Here is a 14,404-nt window from a genome sequence, read left to right on the forward strand (position 1 = left end):
ACAAATATACATTGTTTTATGTGCATTTTGCATATTTTTTCAATACAAATTTACCTTATTGTACGTGCATTTTGTATATTAATTTTAATACAAATTTAGCTATTCTATGTGTATTTTTGTATATGTATTTTTAAAAAAATATGCTTTATTTTATGGGTATTTTGCATCTTTATTTTCATACAAAATTACATTATTTTATTGATATTCTGTGTATTTATTTTGATACGATTTTACATTATTCTATGTATATTTTGTATATCTATTTTATACCAATGTACGTTATTTTATGTGAATTTGTTTTCATTTCATACAAATTTACATTATTTTATGTGAATTTTGTACATGTATTTAAATACAAATTTAACTAATTATATGTGTATTTTGTATATCTATTTTTATACAAATTGAAATTAATTGTGTGTATTTTTGTATATATTTTTATTCAAATTTTCGTAGTTTTATGTGTATTTTGTATATTTATTTTCCTACAAATATACGTTCTTTTAACGGAATTTTATTTATTTATTTTGATACGAATTTTCATTTTTTTTAGGTGTATTTGATATATATATATTTTTATACTTATTTACATAATTTTATATGTATTTTGAATATATATTTTCATAGAAATTTACTCTATATGTATATGTATAGAAAATACACATGAAATAATCTAAATTCGTATCGAAATAAATGAACAAAATACCGATAAAAGAATGTAATTTTGAATGAAAATATATATAGAAAATACACATAAAATAACGTAAATACAAATAAATATATAAACATAAAATGATTTGAATTTGAATGAAAATAGATATAAAAAGAAACTTAAAATAAGATTTGTTTCAAAATATACATACGAATACACATAAAATAACGTAGATTTCTATAGAAATATATATACAAAATACACATGAAATGTTGTAAATACGTATAAAAATATATATACAAAATACACATTAAATAATGTAAATTCGTGTCAAAATAAATAATTAAAATATCAATAAAAGAATGTGTATTTGTATGAAAATACATATACAAAATACACATAAAATAACGTAAATTTGTATAAAACTATATATAAAAATACACATAAATAAGTTAAATTTGTATGAAAATAAATATACAAAATACACATAAAATTAGGTAAATTTGTAAAGAAATACATATACAAAATACACATAAAATAGTGTAAATTTGAATGAAAATATATAAACAAATACACTTAAATTAACATAAATTTGTATAAAATATATATAAAAAATGTAAATATGTATAAAATATATATATATACAAAACACAAATAGAATAATGTAAAATCGTATTAAAATAAATACACAGAATGTAAATAAAATAATGTAAATTTGTATGAAAATAAAGATGCAAAATACCCATAAAAATCCGCATTTTTTATAAATATACAAAATACACATAAAAGGATGTAAATACGTATAAAAATATATATACAAAATACACATTAAATAATGTAAATTCGCGTCAAAATAAATAAACAAAATGTCAATCAAAGAATGTGTATTTGTATGAAAATAAAAATACAAAATACACATAAGATAACATAAATTTGTATAAAACTATATACAAAAATACACAAAAATATTTTAAATTTGTATAAAAATAAATATACAAAATACACATAAAATTAGGTAAATTTGTATTGAAATACATATACAAAATACACATAAAATACTGTAAATTTGAATGAAAATACATAAACAAATACACTTAAAATAACGTAAATTTGTATAAAAAAATATATACGAAACACAAATAGAATAATGTAAAATCGTATCAAAATAAATACACAGAATATTTATAAAATAATGTAAATTTGTATGAAAATAAAGAAGCAAAATACCCATAAAGTAACGCTTTTTTTTTTTAAATATATATACAAAAATACACATAAAAAAATTTATTTGTATTAAAATAAATATACAAAATACACATACAATAAGGTAAATCTGTATTGAAATAGATATGCAAAATACATATAAAACAATGTAAATTTGTTTCAAAATATATATACGAATACACATAAAATAACGTAGATTTGTATAAAAATATATATACAAAATACACGTAAAATGAAGTAAATACGTATAAAAAAATGTATACAAAATATACATAAAATAATGTAAATTCGTATCAAAATAAATGAACAATATACCAATAAAAGAATGTGTATTTGTATAAGTATAAATATACAAAATACACATAAAATAACGTAAATTTGTATAAAACTATATACAAAAATACACACAAGTAATTAAATTCGTATGAAAATAGATATGCAAAATACAGATAAAATAAGCTAAATTTGAACTGAAATGTATATACAAAATACATAAAATAATGTAAATTTGTATCAAAATATTTATAAAAATACATATAATAACGTAAATTTGTTTAAAAATGTATCAACAAAATACATATTAAGTAATGTAAATACGTATAAAAAATATGTACAAAATACACATATAATCATGTAATTCGTATCAAACTAAATAAACAAAATAGCAATAAAATAATGTAAATTTGTATGAGAAAACATATACAAATACATATAAAATAACGCTAATTTCTATAAAAATATATGTCCAAAAATGAACGTAAAATAAATTAACTTTGGATAAAAATATATATACAAAACACACATTAAATAATGTAAATGCGTACAAAATAACCTAAATTTGTATAAAACTATATACAAAAATACACAAAAATAATTTAAATTTGTATGAAAAGAAATATACAAAATACACATAAAATTAGGTTAATTTCTATTGAAATACATATATAAAATACACATAAAATAATGTAAATTTGAAAGAAAATATATAAACAAATACACATATAATAACGTAAATTTGTATGAAATATATATACAAAATACACATTAAATAATGTAAATATGTATAAAAAATATATACAAAACACAAATAGAATAATGTAAAATCGTATCAAAATATATACACAGAATATTAATAAAATAATGTAAATTTGTATGAAAATTAAGATGCAAAATACCTATAAAATAACGCATTTTTTATAAAATTATTGATACCAAAATACACATAAAATATTTGAATTTGTATCAAAATAAATATACAAAATGCACATACAATAAGGTAAATTTGTATTAAAATAGATATGCAAAATACATATAAAATAATGTAAATTTGTTTCAAAATATATATGCGAATACACATAAAATAACGTAGATTTCTATAAAATACATATACAAAATACATAAAATAAGTAAATACGTATAAAAAATGTATACAAAATACACATAAAATAATGTAAATTCGTATAAATATAAATAAACAATATAGCAATAAAAGAATGTGTATTTGTATAAATATAAATATACAAAATGCACATAAAATAACGTAAATTTATATAAAACTATACATAAAATAACGCAAATTTCTATAAAAATATATGTACAAAAATGAGCATAAAATAAATTTGCATAAAAATATATATACAAAACACACATTAGATAATGTAAATGAGTATAAAAATATGTATACAAAATACCTATGAAATAATCTAAATTCGTATCGAATTAAATTAAGAAAATACCAATATAATAATGTAATTTTGGATGAAAATATATATACAAAATACACATAAAATAACCTAAATACAAATACAAATATTCACGTAAAATAATTTAAAATTGAATGAAATAAATATACAAAATAAATATAAAATAAGGAGAATTTGTAATAAAATATATGAAAAAATACACATCAAATAATATAAATTTGTATGAAAATATATATACAAATACACATTAAATAACATGAATTTGTATAAAATTTGTATCAAAATATATACGAATACACACAATAAAATAACGTAATTTTTTTATGAAAATGTATATACAAAATACACATAAAATAATGTTAAATTGTATAAAAATATATAAACAAATACACATAAAATAATGTAAATTTGGATAAAATATATATACAAAATAAACCTTAAATAATGTAAATATGTATAAAAAATATATACAAAATACACATAGAATAATGTTAAATCGTATCAAAATAAATAAAAAGAATATCAATAAAATAATGTAAATTTGTATGAAAATAAAGCTGCAAAATATCCATATAATAACGCATATTTGCATAAAAATATATATACAAAAATACATATAAAATAATTTAATTTGTATTAAAATAAATATACAAAATGCACGTACAATAAAGAAAATTTGTATTGAAATAGATATGCAAAATACACATCAATAATGTAAATTTGTATCAAAATATCTATACGAATACTCATAAAATAGAGTAAATTTCTATGAAAATATACATACAAAAGAGATATACAAAATACACATATAACTAGTTAAATTTGTATTTAAATACATGTACAAAAAAACATAAAATAATGTAGATTTGTATGAAATGAAAACAAATACATTTTATATAAAATATATATACAAAATACACATAGAATAATGTAAAATCATACCACATAAATACACAGAATATCAATAAAATAATGTAAATTTGTATGAAAATAAAGATGCAAACTACCCATAAAATAAAGCATATTTTTATAAAAATACATACACAAAAATACGCATAGATTAATCAAATTTGTATTAAAATTAATATACAAAATGCACATACAATAATGTAAATTTGTATTGAAAAAATATGCAAAATACACATAAAACAATGTAAATTTGTTTCAAAATAAATATACGAATACACATAAAATAACGTAGATTTCTATAGAAATATATATACAAAATACACTTGAAATAATGTAAATACGTATAAAAATATATATACAAAATACACATTAAATAATGTTAATTCGTGTCAAAATATATAAAAAAAATATCATGGAAAGAATGTGTATTTGTATGAAAATAGATATACAAAATACACATAAAATAACCTAAATTTGTATAAAACTATATACAAAAATAAACAAAAATAATTTAAACTTGTATGAAAATAAACATACAAAAAAACATAAAATTAGGTAAATTTGTATTGAAATACATATACAAAATACACATAAAATAATGTAAATTTGAATGAAAATATATAATCATATAGACTTAAAATAACGTAAATTTGTATCAAATATATATACAAAAAACACATTAAATAATGTAAATATGTATAAAAAAAATATATACAAAACACAAATAAAATAATGGAAAATCGTATCAAAATAAATACAGAAAATATTAATAAAATAATGTAAATCTGTATGAAAATTAAGATTCAAAATACCTATGTCATGTGTATTCGTATCTATATTTTGAAACAAATTTACATTGTTTATATGTATTTTGCATATCTATTTTTGTGTATTCTGTATTTATTTTTGTTATACATAGAATAATGTAAAATCGTATCAAAATAAGTACACAGAATATCAATAAAATAATTTAAATTTGTATGAAAACAAAGATATAATCATGTAATTCGTATCAAAATAAATAAACAAAATACCAATAAAATAATATAAATTTGTATGAGTAAACGTGTATAAATATAAATGTACAAAATACACATACAAAATAAACATAAAATAAGGTAAATTTGTAATGAAATATATGTACAAAATACACATAAAATAATGTAAATTTATATGAAAATATATATACAAATACACATAAAATACCATGAATTTGTATAAAATTATACATTCAAAATAAATATTAAATAATGTAAATGCGTATAAAAATATATATAAATAGTACATATAAAATAATGTAAATTCGTATCAATATAAATGAACAAAATACCAATAAAATAATATATATTTGAGTGAAAATAGATTTACAAAATACACATAACATAACTAAAATTTGTATTGAAATATATACAAAAATACATATAAATAATTTGAGTTTGTATGAAAATAGATATTCAAAATACACATAAAACTAGGTAAATTTCTTTTGAAATATATATACAAAATACCCTTAAAATATTGTAAATTTGTGTCAAAATATATAAACAAATACACATAAAATAACGTAAATTTGTATGAAAAATATATACAAAATACACATAGAATAATGTCAAATCGTATCAAAATGAATGAGCAGAATATCAATAAAATAACGTAAATTTGTATGAAAATAAAGATGCAAAATACCCATAAAATAAAGCATATTTTTATAAAAATACATATACAAAAATTTACATTATTTGATATGTATTTTGTATATATATTTTTATACGTATTTACATAATTTCATATGTATTTTGTATATATATTTCTATAGAAATCTACTTTATTTTATGTGTTTTCGTATATATATTTTGAAACAAATTTACATTGTTTTATAAGTATTTTTTTTTTTTTATTTTATTTACACAGACACTTGGTTACATCAGGGCCTAGTACCTATAACATTACATTATATGGCGGCACTAGTTTCTAGGCTAAAGGGAACATAGTTGGTATCCCCTATCTGAAAGCCTAACCTGTTCACAAATTGTTCAGCCACTGGTTCACAAACAGTTTATATTGTTGCCGGTGTGTGAACTGCTGAGGCAGCTGACCGGACGCAAGGAGACGGTTCCATGTCTGCACGTAAGTGTTTATAAACTGCCTCTGGTAGTGAGTTGTCCGGCATCGCTGTACCACCAGAGCCGTGGGTGCCGCCTCCGCTGACCGGGTGTTGGCTGTCACCTCCCGCTCCGGCTGGCGCAGCGTCCTCAGGTGTTCCACTCCCTCCTGCTGTATTTTGTACAGAGTAGTGAGGCCGGCCACGTCTCGCCGGTGTTGGAGGGTCTGCAGGGTCGGTAGGTGCTCCGGTTGTCGATCCGCGATGATCCTCCACGCCCTCTCCTGGATCTTGTCGAGGAGCGCGAGATGGGTACTGGCAGCTCCCCCCCACGTTAGGCACGAATACACAAGGGAGGATCGGTTTTGTGCCTTGTATAAGACCTCGCGCCCTCGACTGTCCATCAGCCAGGAGATTCTGCGTAGGGACGTCAGCTTCCATGAGGCTGCCCTTGCCAGCTGCTGGATGTGCGTGCGGAAGGTCAGCCTGGAGTCATATGTGAGGCCCAGCACCTCCACTTCCTCACGTGGCGTCAGCTTGAGTCCCTCAAATTCAAGCTGGAGATTCACAGGTGTCCTGGCCACTACCAGCAGCTGAGTTTTTGCTGGGGCAAACTTAACTTGCCACTTACTCCCCCAATCTGCAATTCGCCGGAGTGTGGCTCTTAGTTGGCGTGCTGCCTGGGCCTCTCCTCCTGGCTCTATTTTGTGAGTCAAAGTGATGTCATCGGCGAACGCTTTGGCACTAGGAACAAGATGGAGGAGGTCATTTATGTACATGTTCCATAGAAGTGGCCCGATGACGCTGCCTTGTGGCACGCCGGCGTGGATCCGTTGTGGGGAGGACTTGTGCCCATTCAGGACTACTTGAAGGTGGCGTTCCTCTAAGTAATTTTCATCAGGCACAGAAGCTTTCCTCCAATCCGGCTGCTCTCATTTTTCTAATAGGGCGGTGTGCCACACTCGGTCAAATGCGCCCTCAATGTCTAGTGCCAGAGCAGCAGTGGCTCTTCCTTGGTCCAGCTGTGAACTCCATTCGTTGGATAGTAGTAGGTGGAGATCGGCTGCTGACCGGTTTTTCCTGAAGCCGAACTGCCTGGCACTCAACAGATAGTGCCTATCCAGGTGTCTAGTGATCCGCTCAGCCACTATTCACTCGAACACTTTTGCCACTGCTGATAGGAGGGACACCGGCCTGTAGTTCCTCACGTCCGTTTGGTCGTTCTTCTTGTGCACAGGAACAACATGGCTAGTCTTCCACTTCTGCGGCCAGGTGGAGGTATGAAGGCATTGGTTGAATATCTTGGAGAGGGGAAGAGCGAGTTCCTTTGCACACTGACGAAGGAGGCTGGGGCTGATATTGTCCGGGCCAACAGCCTTATCAGCGTCTAAGGCCTACAGTGCCAGATACACCTCCACCTCCGTTGTTGAGAGGCTTGTCAACTTTTCTTTGTAACTGAAGGGAGAGTCGGTGGCTCTTTTTCTGGGTGAGGACGGTCATTTTGGCAGCCAAAGTCTTGGCAAACAACTCTACTTTTTCTTTATTGTTCAGTGCCATGGTGCCATCCTCTCTTCTCAAGGTCGGAACTGTGCCTTCTTGCACCTCACCTTGATGTTCCTTAACCAGGTGCCACCACTGCTTGCTCCTTGATGACTGCTTCAGTGAACTGGTGCACCTGCTGCTCCACGCTGCCACTCAGAACCGCGTCCCAGTCCAGCTGTTGCAGGGCTGTGCGCAGCCTCCCCCAGTCAGTTGCCCCCCAGCGCCACAGAGTCCTTGTGGTGCTCTCCTCCCGGTGACGCTTGACTGCCACCTTGGCGAGAACGGCCACATGATCTGAGGTACCCACATAGCCCAGCGGGTGGCATTGCAGTGTTTGGAGGGAGGTCAGTGACGACAGGATCCAGCGAGGATCCGGAGTTGTGTGTGGGGAAGTTAACATAGTTGTCCAAGTCGTACACTGCTAGTAAGTTGTCGAACTCCCTTTGTGCTGTGCGCTGATTTAGGTCCCCTACTATAATAATGTTGTCACACCTATTTACAGTCATAATATTATCAATGTTATTTAATAAAAAGTTGAAGACAGCAGGACCTTGTGCCGGAGGTCTGTAGCACCCACAACACAAAATGCCCGCGCCATTATTGTTTATTATTTTGAACAAGATTATTTCTAAGTTTTCAGGAATGTCATACTCTATAAGTTGTACACTCAGTGACTCCTTGTGGCACAACGCAACACCGCCTCCTTGTGATGATCGATCTTTTCTGTACCACTTAGAGTAGCCTTTAATTCTAGCATAGTTTTCAGGCACTGTGTCATTTAGAAAAGTTTCACTCAGAAATACTACATCGGCATTATTTTTTATCACATACTGATGTGTGAGCTCACCAATGTTAGTATGGAATCCACTTAAATTGGCAGATACTATTCTTATTTCACTATTACGCTGCCTGTGCGCCACTGAACTGTTCGTAGTAGGCATTTTGCTGGCCTAGAAACACAGGGGAGTGAGGAAAGTTGTTTTGTTGCAGCTGAAGAGGCACGTGCTGGGTCTGGGGGTTTGTCTGGGGAAGAGGATGGTGTTGGGTCTGGGGATAGGATTGGGGGCGTGGGTATGGGTAGGATTGGTGTTGTGATAGATGAAGGGGCTGAGGTGGGTGGTGGGGGAGGAAGTTGAGGGGGGGCTGTATATGGTAGGAGGGCTTGAGTGGGAGTAGTGAATGGGAGTGGAGGGTGAGAGGGTTCTGGGGGCTTTGATTCACTTGAGGGTGTTGCCAGCCGCCTCGCAGAGCTGCCAGAGTCTCCTGGTTGCTTTGCCTTACGGCTGTTAAGAGAGCTTCCTGCCTCTCCTCTTCCCTTCTCACGCGGCAGGTTTGGGCCGTGTGATAGGGCCCCTGACAGTGACTACAGACCAAGTTACGTGGGCACTGTAGGCGCGTGTGTCCTTTGCGCCTGCACTTGGGGCACCTAGTCTCTTCTCGCGGACCCTCTACCTCTTGAGAGTTTGCGTCTCCCCTCTGTCTGTTGCTAGTGGGGGGAGAGGAAGTGCCTCGTCCTGCAGCGGTGGTCTGTATCTTTCGGCGCTGAGTAGGCTGGCGACCGTTTCCACTCTCTGTTCCGTGCCCAGGCGGCGCCAGGCTGGGTTGAGCTTGGCTGCCTGTAGACGTCAGGGATGGGACAGAGGGTATGGCGTCCGACGATGTAGTCGCAGATTGGGTAGCAGAAGTGAGAGACTGGTTATGGCTAACGGCTTCACCAAGTGGGGAGGTGGTGGCTCGGGGCTCGGGTAGCGGTACCTCACCCTCGACCTCTCCTTGTGACCCCTGCCCGTCCCCTAGCGCTCTGGCCTGCTGACCTGGTCTGTGAGCTGAGGCAGGTGCTGAGGGTAGCGGAGAGTGGGTAGCGGTAGGGGGATGGTGGGGGGGAGGTGGTGTGTTGGGGCGGGAGGGGGAAGAAGTATCCCGCTCTCTCTCTTCCTCGGCCGCTGTTCGCTCCTCCTCCCTCCTATTTCCCAAATCTTTGTCAATGCTGGCAGGTCTGGCAGTACATGCAACAGACACTTGCCTCATTTCACTTCTAAAGCTCACGTCAGTTACCATTAAAGTGTCCACAATTTCTAGGCACTCCAGTATGACGTTTCTTTTCTCAGGAAGGTTTTGTATAATATTTTCAAACACACTGAGTTTTTCTTTGAACTCTACGTACTTATGCCTGTACTCACATGCGATTTGTTTCAACTGCTCCCGGCTGAGGGTGTCCAATACTGAGTCCTCCACGATCTCGGGATCAGTATTTGTTGCAGAGGTCGCGGGGGTTTGTTCGATGTATGTGACGGGATGAAGAATTCCTGCCTCCGCTCGCAGCTGCCCAGTGTTGCCACAGTTGTATTCTGGTGCCCCGCTAAGGCAAGCCGTGTGACAGTGGTTGGGGCAGTGTTCCTCCACACACACCGTTGAAGTGTTATGCGTCGCCTTGTATCCACACACAGCACACCACACGGCGGGCCGGTATCCAGGGATTCCAGGTGGCCTGTCGACAAGCTTGTGTTGTGATACTACCTCAGGCATTGTAGTATCAAGAGTATCTCTTTTAATACAAATTTACCTTACTGTATATGCATTTTGTATATTTATTTCAATACAAATTTAAATATTTTATGTGTATTTTGGTATATATATTTTTATAAAAAAATCCGATAATTTTTGGGAATTTTGCATCTTTATTTTCATACAAATTTACATTATTTTATTGATATTCTGTGTATTTATTTTGATACGATTTTACATTATTCTATTTGTTTTTTGTATATATATTTTTATACACATTTACATTGTTTAATGTGTATCTTGCATATATATTTTATACAAATTTACGTTATTTTAAGTGTATTTGTTTATATATTTTCATTCAAATTTACATTATTTGATGTGTATTTTGTATATGTATTTCAATACAAATTTACCTAATTTTATGTGTATTTTGTATATCTCTTTTCAAACAAATTTAAATTATTTTTGTGTATTTTTGTATATAGTTTTATACAAATTTAGGTTATTTTATGTACGTATTTACATTATTTAGTGTGTGTTTTGTATATATATTTTTTTGCAAATTTACTTTATTTTATGTGCATTTTTGTACATATATTTTTATAGAAATTTGCGTTATTTGTATATGTTTTCTCATACGAATTTACATTATTTTATTGCTATTTTGTTTATTTATTTTGATACGAATTACATGATTATATGTGTATTTTGTACATATTTTTTATACGTGTTTACATTACTTAATGTGTATTTTGTTTATATATTTTTAAACAAATCTACGTTATTATATGTATTTGTATAAATATTTTGATACAGATTTTCATTATTTTATGTATTTTGTATGTACATTTCAATTCAAATTTAGCTTATTTTAGCTGTATTTTGTATATATATTTTCATACAAATTTAATTACTTCTGTGTATTTTTGTATATAGTTTTATACAAATTTACGATATTTTATGTGTATTTTGTATATATATATTTTTACAAATCTACATTTTTTTACTGGTATTTTGTTTATTTATTTTGATACGATTTTTATGTATTTTTTGTATTCATTTTTTTATACGTATTTACTTCATTTTATGTGTATTTTGTATATATTTTTATAGATATCTACGTTATTTTATGTGTATTCGTATATATATTTTGAAACAAATTTACATTGTTTTATATGTATTTTGCATATCTATTTCAATACAAATTTACCTTATAGTATGTGCATTTTTTTATATTTATTTTAATACAAATTTTAATATTTTATGTGTATTTTGGTATATATATTTTTTTAAAAAATGCGTTATTTTATGGCTATTTTGCATCTTTATTTTCATACAAATTTACATTATTTTATTAATATTCTGTGTATTTATTGTTGATACGATTTTACATTATTCTATTTGTGTTTTGTATATATTTTTTTATACATATTTACATTATTTAATTAGTATTTTGTATATATATTTGATACAAATTTACGTTATTTTAAGTGTATATGTGTATATATTTTCATTCAAATTTCCATTATTTTATGTGTATTTTGTATATGTATTTCAATACAAATTTAAATTCTTTTTGTGTATTTTTGTATATAGTTTTATACAAACTTAGGTTATTTTATGAGTATTTTGTATATCTATTTTCATACAAATACACATTCTTTTATTGATATTTTGTTTATTTATTTTGACGAGAATTTAAATTATTTAATGTGTATTTTGTATATATATTTTTATACGTATTTACATCATTTCATGTGTATTTTGTATATATATTTCTATAGAAATCTACGTTATATTATGTGTATTCGTATATAGATTTTTAAACAAATTTACACTTTTATGTGTATTTTGCTTATTTTTTCAATACAAATATACCTTATTGTATATGCATTTTGTATATTAATTTTAATACAAATTTAATTATTCTATGTGTATTTTTGTATATGTATTTTTAAAAAAATATGCTTTATTTTATGGGTATTTTGCATCTTTATTTTCATACAAATTTACGTTATTTTATTGATATTCTGCTCATTCATTTTGATACGATTTGACATTATTCTATGTGTATTTTGTATCTATTTTTCATACAAATTTACGTTATTTTACGTGTATTTGTTTATATATTTTGACACAAATTTACAATATTTTATGGGTATTTTGTATATATATTTCAAAAGAAATTTACATAGTTTTATGTGTATTTTGAAAATCTATTTTCATACAAACTCAAATTATTTTTATGTATTTTTGTATATATTTCAATACAAATTTTAGTTATGTTATGTGTATTTTGTAAATCTATTTTCATTCAAATGTATATTATTTTATTGGTATTTGAATTGAAATATATATACAAAATACATAAAATAATGTAAATTTGTATCAAAATACTTATACAAATACACATATAATAACGTAAATTTGTATAAAAATATATAAACAAAATACACATTAAATAATGTAAATACGTATAAAAAAAATGTACAAAATACACAAATAATCATGTAATTCGTATCAAAATAAATAGACAAAATACCAATAAAATAATGTAAATTTATGAGAAAATATATAAAAATAAATAAATAAAATATCAATAAAAATATATATAATATAATATATTTTTATACATATTTAAAATATTTAATGTATATTTTGTATATATATTTTATTCAAATTTACGTTATTTTATATGTATTTGTTTATATATTTTAATGCAAATTCACATTATTTTATATGAGTTTTGTATATGTATTTCAATACAAATTTGCCTAACTTTATGTGTATTTTGCATATCTATTTTCAAACAAATTTAAATTATTTTTGTGTATTTTTGTATATATTTTCATACAAATTATAGTTATTTTATTTGTTTTTTGTATATATATTTTCCTACAAATATACATTCTTTTATTGGAAATTTGTGTATTTAATTTTTTACGAATTTACATTATTTTATGTGTATTTTGTATATATATTTTTCTACGTATTTAAATTATTTTATGTGTATTTTATATATACATTTTCATAAAAATCTACGTTATTTTATTGTGTGTATTCGTATATATTTTGAAACAAATTTTATACAAATTCATGATATTTTATGTGTATTTGTATATATATTTTCATACAAATTTATATTATTTTATGTGTATTCTTACATATATTTTATTACAAATTTACCTTATTTTATGTTGATTTTGTATATTTATTTCATTTAATATAATCAAATTTAATTTTTTTGTATATGCATTTTGTATATTAATTTTAATACAAATTTAATTATTCTATGTGTATTTTTGTATATGTATTTTTATAAAAATATGCTTTATTTTATGGGTATTTTGCATCTTTATTTTCATACAAATTTACGTTATTTTATTGATATTCTGCTCATTCATTTTGATACGATTTGACACTATTCTATGTGTATTTTGTATATATTTTTCATACAAATTTACGTTATTTTATGTGTATTTGTTTATATATTTTTACACAAATTTACAATATTTTATGGGTATTTTGTATATATATTTCAAAAGAAATTTAAGTAGTTTTATGTGTTTTTTGAATATCTATTTTCATACAAACTCAAATTATTTTTATGAATTTTTGTATATATTTCAATACAAATTTTAGTTAGGTTATGTGTATTTTGTAAATCTATTTTCATTCAAATATATATTATTTTATTGGTATTTTGTTCATTTATATTGATACGAATTTACATTATTTTATATGTACTTTGTATATATATTTTTA

At 27.5% G+C, this 14,404-nt stretch overlaps 1 protein-coding gene across 1 annotated transcript; it reads right to left on the reverse strand.

Moving 5' to 3' along the window:
• Positions 1-9,031: 9,031 nt before the first annotated feature.
• On the reverse strand, positions 9,032-10,657 carry LOC126993142 (uncharacterized). The gene is made up of 2 exons (XM_050852001.1): positions 10,312-10,657; positions 9,032-9,969 (listed from the first exon to the last, which is right to left on the reverse strand). The coding sequence occupies exons 1-2, from the start codon at positions 10,655-10,657 to the stop codon at positions 9,032-9,034; spliced, it is 1,284 nt and encodes a 427-aa protein (XP_050707958.1).
• Between the last annotated feature and the right edge of the window lie 3,747 nt (positions 10,658-14,404).

This window comes from Eriocheir sinensis, unplaced genomic scaffold (genome assembly GCF_024679095.1).
Source record: "Eriocheir sinensis breed Jianghai 21 unplaced genomic scaffold, ASM2467909v1 Scaffold57, whole genome shotgun sequence".
In the NCBI taxonomy this organism is placed as follows: domain Eukaryota; kingdom Metazoa; phylum Arthropoda; class Malacostraca; order Decapoda; family Varunidae; genus Eriocheir; species Eriocheir sinensis.

Excerpts from the sequence above, each read along its gene's own strand:
- LOC126993142 (XM_050852001.1), bottom strand. The coding sequence starts at position 10,657 with ATGCCTGAGGTAGTATCACAACACAAGCTTGTCGACAGGCCACCTGGA. Across the intron at positions 9,970-10,311 it reads GCAGTTGAAACAAATCGCAT|CACCTGCCTCAGCTCACAGA; the intron begins GTGAGTACAGGC and ends CGCTACCCTCAG.